The sequence below is a fragment of the Mycteria americana genome, chromosome 6 (assembly GCF_035582795.1).
Source record: "Mycteria americana isolate JAX WOST 10 ecotype Jacksonville Zoo and Gardens chromosome 6, USCA_MyAme_1.0, whole genome shotgun sequence".
Taxonomy (NCBI): Eukaryota; Metazoa; Chordata; class Aves; order Ciconiiformes; family Ciconiidae; genus Mycteria; species Mycteria americana.
The window spans coordinates 9,890,725-9,900,998 of NC_134370.1; the positions used below are offsets into that span (position 1 = coordinate 9,890,725).

General features: G+C 44.6%; 1 protein-coding gene and 1 long non-coding RNA gene across 4 annotated transcripts in view; one reads left to right on the forward strand and one right to left on the reverse strand.

Moving 5' to 3' along the window:
• FHIP2A (FHF complex subunit HOOK interacting protein 2A) overlaps positions 1-5,242 on the reverse strand; it is a 36,210-nt gene extending 30,968 nt beyond the window's left edge. For both annotated transcript variants that reach the window (XM_075504481.1, XM_075504480.1), the window contains exon 1: positions 5,109-5,242. In XM_075504481.1, coding sequence (XP_075360596.1) covers positions 5,109-5,153 — 45 coding nt within the window. In that variant the 5' untranslated portion in view covers positions 5,154-5,242. The remainder of the gene's footprint in view (positions 1-5,108) is intronic.
• On the forward strand, positions 5,107-9,890 carry LOC142411131 (uncharacterized). 2 transcript variants are annotated; one of them, XR_012776126.1, is made up of 5 exons: positions 5,640-6,012; positions 6,190-6,291; positions 6,722-6,860; positions 7,441-7,524; positions 8,727-9,886. It is a non-coding gene; the product is annotated as an uncharacterized LOC142411131 (long non-coding RNA). The 2 variants fall into 2 exon arrangements; XR_012776127.1 differs by lacking the exons at positions 5,640-6,012; positions 6,190-6,291 and adding an exon at positions 5,107-5,226 and having other exon boundaries at positions 8,727-9,890.
• Positions 9,891-10,274: the final 384 nt, after the last annotated feature.

The window sequence follows — 10,274 nt, forward strand, 5'->3', positions numbered from 1 at the left end:
GGAAAGTATTAGGAAAATGTAAGCTCCCAAACACTTGACTGACATGCTTTAACCCTACTAGGGCAGGTAATTCTAGGATGAAGTTGTAGTTTCTATTTTAGGATGAATTATTAGCTACCAGCGGAGATGAAATATATGTTACAGTTGCCAATCTGAATAATCACTCTTTTGTAAAAGTATGCATACTTGTATAAAGATACTGAAGCAGAACAAAATTCATTGTGAAGGCCATTAATTGCTGCTATTTGTCTAATTTGAAGGAATTACCTTAAAAGTGCAGTTATTTCTCACAGTTATAATTCATTTTGATGTAATCACATATGTTCTTACTAATGTTGACCTATCGATTCCTAATCTCAAAGTGAAGTTCTCCTCCTTTCAAGAAAAAAACCCAACATCTTAAAGATTGCGGTGTGGGTGTTGGTATATCAAATAGCCAAAACTCGCTGAACACTACTAAAAACCAGACATTGATTAGCTCTTCCATCTGGTCCCCAACTCCAGCAGCCGAGCTTCCTGGGAGTGAGCGAGCAAGTGTTCTCATTTACAAGCTAAACTTAACACATGCTGCCTTATCATTCTGGTGACAATATGTTACTAATGATTGAACCCCACTCCTTCCAGGAAAAGTGCTGTTCTCAGGAGAACTATAGATCTTTGACCAGAACTATAGTCTGCTCGTTATAAAATCTGTCCAAAATACAATTCCACGTAGTTTTAAAAAGTATATAGAATTTGTGTTTAGGCAGGAAAAAAAATAATGTCAAGAGCAAAGAAACCTATCAATATTCAGTACTTAACAGCAATTCCTTTGTGCATTTAAAAATTGTTGTCATAGTTTTCGTGTATGCTTTTCAGAAGTGCAATTCAATACTGAAAAGAACGGAAACAACCGAAGCTGGTGATATCCTGCAGTATCTTTTGGACAAGTTCACCAAGTAAAGAAAACATTGTATAAAAGAATAACAGGTACTGTCTGGTCAGAAAAAGAAAGTGGAAACTGGGCCAAAGAGAAACGAAGGGGAAGTGCACGCACACTCCCCTGACTGAAACAAGGAAAACTACAGCAGTCACTCGATGTTTTCCTTCGATCTTACTACTTTACTACTGTGAAGGTTTGCCCTGAGGGAAAATCTGAAAAAGGACTAATGCTTGAAGGTTTACTTTATTTCTTCAGCTGGTGAATGCACAGAGTTTATAATGGTCACTGCTTTCAGGTATAAAATTAAGACTGCACATGTTCGCAAGCCATGCATTAAATTTCACCATCAGAATTTGTTAATAGGAGCACAATGTTAAAACAATCAGTAAAGTGAGGTCATTAAATCAAATAAAGTGGGTTCAAGAAGAACAGATTTTGTTCTGAGCAGTTATGCAGTTAATTATTTTGGAGCAGTACCTGTAGCAAGTGACTCAATTTCTTTCAAAGCTCAGTTTTGCCTCAAAACACAAACAGAAAATAAGCTACTTAAAAGCACCTTAAGGTACCAATGTAAGAGATACAGTGGAATAATAGGTTGGTAGAGAGCGGTCCCAAAAATGTGCAGCAGACACCGAAATCTAAATTCACTCCCAGACACTAAAAGCGTGATACAAATAATCTTGTTTGATAGCAAATTGCAAAATTCAAAACAACCAAAATAATATTTTTCCTGCTCAAGGTACACAGCTCAAAAACATCCTTTTGAGTTCACTATTAAGATGAAACACCTCCTGAAAGCCCAGATCAAACACAAACAAAAGTCCTTTGAACACTGAGTGACCACTTTACAGACAAGCTATTTTGTCTAGGGAAACATGAGTGAAGAGCACAAGATAAGAGAAAAAATAAGTCTAACTTGCTGCTTTGTTATTGTACACTACATTTTGTACGTTGCTGAGAATGTAGCACTCCTGGCATATGTTTGGGACAAAAGTATATCAGAAATGCATGGCAAAGAGAAAACACCTTGGGGACAAGCCATACATAAACTGTCACAGATCCATTAATATTAACCCCATAAAGCAACAACATTTCTATTCTGCCCTGAAGTAAGGTAACAGAGCAAAGACTGCAGACTGCAGACCCACCCAACCCAATTTAAGGATGCTCTGTCAGACTATACCACAGTGGTGCTTGCTCATATGGATGCTGCAGAGAAATCCTGAAAGGGCAAAAATATCTAAAATACTGGCAGGATTGACACATGGTAAGAGGTGGCAAAAATTAGGATAGAGTTGTAATGAAAATCAGGAATATGATTTCACACAATTGGACAATTTAGGCAGAAAAGACTGGAAGTTATGAGTTATTCAAGGTAAGAAAAAATCTTAATAAAAAGCAACTGGTCCCTTATGTTTGCCTCATCACAGTCCTGTCACGAAGGCAGTCAATTAAAGAGCGGTACACTCACAACAAGTGGAAGGCAAATATTCCTATGTGTATTAGACTGTCAACCTTTGGAACTCCTCATCATAGTTCGGAGAAATGGCATATTGAGGGTAAGATAACAACAATTATCTAATAACATAGGAACTCTTACTATTTAAATGCATCTCTCTAAAGTCTGCAGGCCTGCAGGCCCTGAGGCAGGACAGCAGCATTACATAAGTGATGTGCAGGAGAAACAACAGGGGAGAAGGGCTACCCGAGCAATTCTGATTTAAAGTAGTCCTACTGATGAAAGCTAAGCCTAGGCACTTCAAGTGTATTTAAGTGTCCAGCTCAGCTGAAAACCGTTCAGCTGCAACTGAATTCCTCTGGGAGGCAGGCACCCAAAACCTTTGAGAATTTATATCTTAGTTACCAGTTCTGTTGCTGATATTCAGGGCTGAAACACAGCCCACTTGAGGCTGCACCAGCTATACTTGCTCCGCAGCAATAACAGCGAGTAAAAATGATGCTCCGAATTCTCTAGGTTCTGAAAACAACAGGCAGCATCAAGGTGGACTTATCTAATATTTAGGATTTACACCAGTTGTCATTTTCAGAGTAGGAAAGCTAAGTAGCCCACATACTTTTATTAAAGAGAGAACAAAACAATGCTTTAAAGTCACATACAGCCCCAAAACTGGTTAAAAGTTTCTATTTCTCAGTTCTGTCTTTGAATTAGTGGGTCAAACTTCCTAGATAAATTAAGAAACACTCTTAATATCCTCTTGCTTTTGTGATTCCATATTTCATTCCTAGCATGTGGTGCTCGGTATTTGCCATAACCCTGTAAATGCAGTTTAGTGCAGTATTTATTATCAGGAGATCCATCACAGTGGTGTTAGCAGGATGAGGCAATTCTAAAAGGGACACCAGAGCTGAGCAAGGACATATAGCGTATTGTTTGATAGTAGCCATTTGCAAAATGATGTTATCAATCTGTTTCTGGATTTTGGTTTTTTTTTTAATTAAAAAAGATCGTCTAGTCCCTATTATCTCTACTTTTCCTCTTTTCCATTCTACTCATTCATTTTTTCCTAGTTTTTTATGGATCTCAAATAAATTCAGTTCTTTTTGTTTATTTTTTGTACACATCAGTAATGTAAACGACCTTCTAGGAATAACTTTTAATAGCTATCTTGAATTGGTAGCCCTGAAAGAATAACTTCTCCTCCACTCCTGCATCTCTCAGTCATCCACTCTTATTCAAAATGTGGCACAGTTCACCATAACAAGATTTCTTTAGTCAGGCAGCCACTAATTGCTGTTTCTCCTCCAATGAAAGCAGTGTCTACTGAAGGCATTCATATGTAGTCATAGAGAGTTTTCAAGTAAGTCGTTTCATCATTATTTAAAATATTGCTTTCCAATTTCCACTCTACCACTAAAAGAGCAAACTAGGAACCTGCAATTAATTAATACATGCTTAACTTTAAAACCTGAATAGTCCTGCTAAAGACTGCAGAACCACAGGCACACATAAAGTCAAGCACATGCTTAAGTATTTGCAGCATCGAGGCATACATTAATGCACAAAGGGTGCCCCTCACATGAGGTAGGATTTGGCATGCAGGCTCTTTTTTCAACCGTTTGAACCATCTTCCTTCAACACTTTCCGCCTTCACTTCAAGCAGTATTTCACTGCCAGTATTTAGCACCTAACCAAAGATGCACCTCTTCAAACTCAAGTGTCGTAGGTGTCTTGGCTTACCGAGAAAGGTGCTGAAAGCCAGAGACATTGCTACCAGGACCCCACCTCACCGAAAAACAAACAAAAATAAATCGTGTAGACAGTAAATGAGTCCTGATACGCAGGCAGCCGAACGCGGCCTACAGAAATGGCAGCTTCAGAGATAGGCCCTGCTGCTTTCCTCTCCCCAGCGCTGTGATGGGCACAGATGTGTGAGGCTCCATGATGAAATCTAACTGACCATACACGACCCCCGGTCCCCTCGGCCTCCCCTTCCACCCTACCCAATTGAAAAAAGATACCAGGGATGAAAACGTCAGACAAAAGCACCGGAGACGGCGACTGTTGTCTGCTGGCCACGACAGGAAGAAAATCTTGAGGAGTTTCTTGAATTCACCTCCTTTCTTACTTGTTTCGCAGAGAGCAGCCGGCACGGCCGGGCCGGGCCGGGCCGGGTAAGGGCTGCCCTCACGCCCGGCGCGGGGCACCGGGGCCCACCAGGAAGGCACGTTACAGGCGGTGACAGCCCGGAGGCTTTTCCCGCGGGCCGAGGAGGCTGTGCCGGGGCCCCCGGGGCCCGCCGCGGAGCCCCGGGCAGCAGCCGCTCCCTCCTCGCCCGGCATCTCCGGCTCTCGACAGTCCTGGCCGGCTGCCGCCCGCGCTGGGGCAATTCGCTCCCTTCCCGGGCACGGCGCGGGGCCCGCCGCTGGCCGTGGCCCGCCCGGGCCAGCTCGGCCTCCGCCTCCCTGCCCCGCGGCAGGGGCGAGCCGGGATCGGCAGGGCCGCGGCTGCCGGCGGATATGCCGGCTCGGCGGGGCCCCCTCGCCGCCAGCCCTGCCCTGGCAGCAGGCCCCGGGGGAGACGGGGAGGCGGCGGGGAAGGGGCGCCGCGCCTAGGGAGCGGGCTGAGCCCTCCGCCCCGCGCCGCTCCTCCCCGCGGGGCCCGCTCGGCGGCTAGGCCCGGCTTGCATCCCCGGCGCGGCGTGGCCGGGCCCACCGGCGGCCTTACCGCCTCCACGGCGTGCTGCAGGATGGAGGTGAACTTGGAGAACATCCTGTCCCGCGACTGGAGCAGCCGCTGCCGGGAGGTCCGCGAGAGCTCCTCGATCCGCCGCCGCCGCTCCAGGGTGAGGGCTGCATGCGGGGGCCTGGCCGCGAGGATCGGGCGGGCGGGCGGGCGGCCGCCGGCGCTGCCTCTCGCTCCCCGGCGGACACCGTGGCACTGACACCGCCGGGCTGCGGCGCCGGCTGCCGAGGCTCCGGGTGTCCGCCCCGGCGCGGCCTGCAGGGGCCGCCACCCCCCGCACGCAGCCAGCCGCGCCGCGGGGAGGCCCGGCCGGGCCGCCCGGCCGGGCCCGGCCCATCCAGCCCCGCTCCGCCCGGGCCGGCCTGATCCGCGGGCCTGGGCAGGCGAGAGCGCCGTCCTCCCGCCCGGGCGGGGACGCCGCCGGCCGGGCCCCTGGCATTGTCGATCGAACCGGGCCGCTTGTGCCGGGCCTGCCCAGGGCAGGGACTCTCCGCCGGCCCCCAGGGTGCGGGCAGTGGGGGACACGGCCGGGGGCGGGAGCGGGCAACGAGCTCTGGGTGCTCCGAGCCAGCCCCCCGCCTCTGCGGCAACTCCTGGGCAGGGGGGCGAGGGGGAAGGGGCGCCCACCGCCCCCGTCTCCGTGCCCAGAGGCCTGCCATCAGGCTCCCACAAAGGTCTCTGGCTTTCCGTGTGCCGCGCTGCTTCGTGAGGGCTGGGAGACAGGCACTTCCAGCCATGCCTGCCAGCATGGCACACATGAGGAGCAGCCCTGGCGTGGGCGGCTGAAGGCTTGCTGTCTGCCTGGACAGTTGGGATCTGTCACCGTCTGCAGGGACTGTGAGTTCCTCAGGGAAACAATGAAATGCCCGGCTCTCCACAAAACAGTGTAAGGGTGATAAGCGCAGAAAGTCAGTGACATCTTGTTGCTGCTGGGTGAGAGGCCGGTGGAGCTGTTGGCATGGTCCTGGCTGACCGTGGTCCTTCTGGGCCTTGCAGTGTACCACAGCATGAGAGGGCTTGTGGCAGTGCACGTTACCTGTTTCACTGCTGTTTTTTTCCCCAGAGCTTTGAAGGAGACAAAGAGGGCTTTATTTCACCTCCAAGTCAAATACGTCAGAGAAAAAGATCACCCCTGCCATTTTTGCATGCCACAGGAAAGGCAGAGGTATGGGGTGAGCAGAGGTTATAGATGTAGCTGGTGGGCGGTGTGATGTTTTGGGACCAGCTACAATTCATGGAATAGTGTTTGGGTGCTGAGCAAATGGAAGTAGGGGAACAGGATTGATTTGGCACTGGGGGAGCAGAGGGAAATGTTGGAAACGTGACAGACCAGTATGGGAAAGGGGAGAGAACCTGTAGTACCAAATGGAGAAAAACTTTCTCATTAATTTTCGGAGATGAATGAATACCGACTTCTTCATATGCTCGGAGCAAGCAGAGAGAGACGAATCAAAAGACAGGACAAAACTACTGTTTAACTGCTGTGTTTTAACTTGTGTCATCTGGGAAGTCTGACTATGACTGTTGGTCTTGTGATGAAGTCTTACTAATGATTCTGCTGTACTGATTGTTGTTACTATCTCCATTCTTTGCAGGCGTGGAGAGCTACAGTCCAAGTACTGTGTGGAAGTAAATACGAGTTGTATGTGGACACCTTTGCTGAAGTGGCTAAGGAGCAGAGCTAGCTATTTTCTTATCAAAATCCAGACATATCAAATAACATAAATTTAAAAGGTAATTATGTTTTTTAAAAAAATCTGCTTATTGGGGGTTCATCAAGTTATATTCTATAGATGTTCTTAGGAAATGTAAATTTTCTATGTGGGTAGGCATGTGATGAAACCTATGTACCATCTCTGCGTTTAGGTAATTATTAACTGGATGGACTCTGCATCTGGAAGGTGCCTATCTTCTATGATTTAACACAGAAAGTTCTATTAGACTTTTAAAGTGTGCTGTAGGAGGCAAACCCTTCTTCAGATGAATTTAAGTGGTGTCTGCTGTAGTTTTGCAATACATCCAGATTATTATTAATATTTATGTATATTTTAATATGTAAATACTTATATTTATTTTTATTTATATTAGTATTTTTATATTATAAGTACAGCTCAGGGGCTACATCCAGCCTGCTTGTATGGTTTATATTGCAGGTTTGTATTGCTTTCATTAAGAAAAGAAAAACAAATGATGAGTTCAGGTTTGCATGCACACATGTTGTCAGCAAGTGGACTGAGTAGTGGTGCAGCTTTTCTCCCATCAGCGCGAGGGTGTTTACTGTCTTAATGGGAACCTTCCCATTCTCTCACCGTAGATACCGTTTTGGAGCCTGCATCATTTCTGAAGAAAATGTGGATTTAAGTCACACGTCCTTGATTAAGGTGTCTAAGAGAACATGGTAATTTCAAATGCTCTTTGCAATCCATTTGTGTTTGCAAAAATGTCTTTTGGGTGTGCCTGGGCCTTCCCATCTCCGAGCAGCAGAATGAATAAGGAAACAGTAAGGTATCATGAAGATATAAAAGCAGACAGTTTTATAACAGTGAGAGTATTCCTAAGTGTACTTCACAATTTATGAAATCATAAGTCACCTCTTCACAGATGGTGAGGTAAACCTTTTCTAATGCTTGAGGGCCTCTTATTATTCTAAGAGTGCCTGATGTATATAAAAACATTTTTTTAAAACAGAACATTTCATTCTGGTTGGAATTCAGGTTTGAGTTGTAAAAGTGACTTATTAGGACTCCTCAATATGAAATGCCTTGCAGTAAAGGAAACAAAGAAAATATTACAATTACGTGATTATCCCTAAGCTTATTAAACAAATTGAGTCTCTGCAAATAACCTTGCATTTACTTACCAATATATTGAGCTTGAATTTGTAGCCATACTGCAGAATCCAGTCTGTGGTGCTTGTACATGTTGCAAATTGTAGATATGGGGGGTTTTATGCTCTTTTAAATTAGTCTCAAATTTCTCAAGCATATGGAGGTATTTCTCACTGCTGGGAATATTAGATAAATACCAGCAGACCAGTAGTAATGCAAATCACTGGAAACTAATGGAAAAATTATTTCACCAGTCTCAGTGCAAAAGAACTCAGCTGAGGTTACATTCTGTTTGGGTACTTCTTGTTCTCGTTGGAGATGATTCAATTGGAGAGGCCTCAGTTATGGACAGGCTACCAATGTCATGTCATATGCAACAATACATCTTCACCTGCTCATGCTTGATGTTGTTTCCACGGAAATAAACATAAGTATTACTACCTATTTTAATACTCTTGAGAGCAGAGTTCTGCTGGTTTGGGGTTGGTTTTTTTTTTGGCAAGGTAGTTCTTTTTTTGGGGTGGCACATGCAGTGAGTTAGTGTTTTGCTTGAATGTGAGTTAGGACACAGCTTGAAAGCGAGGCTATTTTAATTGATAGAGCTTTTGGGAACTTTTCTCCTTACAAATTAATGAAATTGGCTAGATTAAATCAATTTAAATGGAGTGAGACAGTGAGATAATGTGCTAGCCTTTCTATCTGAAAATCTCTCTGCTGTTTAGATTGATGGCACCAGGCCAGTCTCTAATGGATGTATTTGTCTACATTACAGAAGAACTTCCTGCAGTCTGGACTTTTGCTTCAGAGAGGTTGAGGATTTGGAAGGTACATTTTTGTACCCCAGAATGAAAACATGCTAGTAGAGCTACATGTAATATGTTTATATTCTGCGCAGGAATTTATTGTGTTTATAATAACCAGATTGACATCTATGTTTTCAGTGACTACTTGGATGAAATAAAGAATGAAGCGTTAGTGGCTCAGCATGATCTCTGCTTTTGAGGAGGGCTAAAGAGATGTTTAAAATCATCTTCATACCTTTCTGATTCTGGGCGTTATTGTAGAAAGCAAGCATTCTGTGCATTGGATACCAAAGAGCATACAGTGGGACTGAAGTCCAAACTATGCTTCTCCCAGGTTTAATCAGTGTCTTATATGTAGTATCATATGTGCTTCTGTTTGCTGTCATTTTCCATCATGAATTGTCTGGTTGTCTGTGCTCTCGGCTGCGTGCAACACCCCCCTCCTTGCTGATTCGCTAGTAGCACCTGTAATCAGCTCATGCAGTATTTCTTTAAATCCCATTTTCAGGCATTTCCTGATCCTGCTGCACATCTGCATGTCTACTCCTACTGTAGAGACATTCATTTGTCTTCTGATGGGTTACAAACTTCCTAGTCATTAATCTATTGTCTAATTGCTTACCTGTCACATCTGCAAGTGTCTTTTTATGCCATCACTCATTACTACCGTGGAAGACACAATACTGGGCTGGATGGACAAATATGCATGCCCAGTAGGCTATTTCTTTTGTTCGTACTTCAGGTACACTGTCTGTACTACCCTGCTTTAGCTTATATACTGGGTTGTAAAGGAGACCACAAGGAGGTCAGAAGCATATGTTGTCCATGAAATGAGACATTTATTTTCCAAACACATCACATTTTCCTGAAATGTTTCTATCCCACTGGAAGCGTTATAATCCAAGCTTTCTTCTGTAAGTAAATATATGAATGTTCTGCCATACGGTATCTGCAAGTGTTAGCATATAATAAATTATTGAAACCAGATAAAATACTCTCAAATATGATCAGCCGGAGCTTAGCCAATTTCACTGAAGTCTGCAGGTTAGCAGGACCACAAGTTTACTTGTTCGCATGGTAGTAGAAGCTTGAAGCAAAGAGATTAAGGATAAACTTCTGGGTTTATGCTATATTGCAACTTAATGACTGCAAGAGTCTGAATGTGGTATAAATAGACATAAAACTGGATTTTGCCCCAAAATATTGGAAAAAAATAACTGAGTGGTCCAGCTGCTATAAATTTGGTCCCTCAATCATTTGTCTGTGTACCCGCAGAGAGGGAAGTCTAGCAACCAGAATCTGCATGTATTTCTGGGGAGAATTTTGGTGCTTAGTCTTGACCCTACTAAGAGATTTTGGAGTAATTTTCAGATCAGCTGTGACTGCATTGTTTGTTTTCTAATGCATAATAAGATTTCATTGTTACCTACATCTTTGGATTTAGGGCTATAATCTGTTAATCCCTAAAATGTCATCAGATAATCTTTTTAATCATAAGCAAAAGCTGATCTTGATAG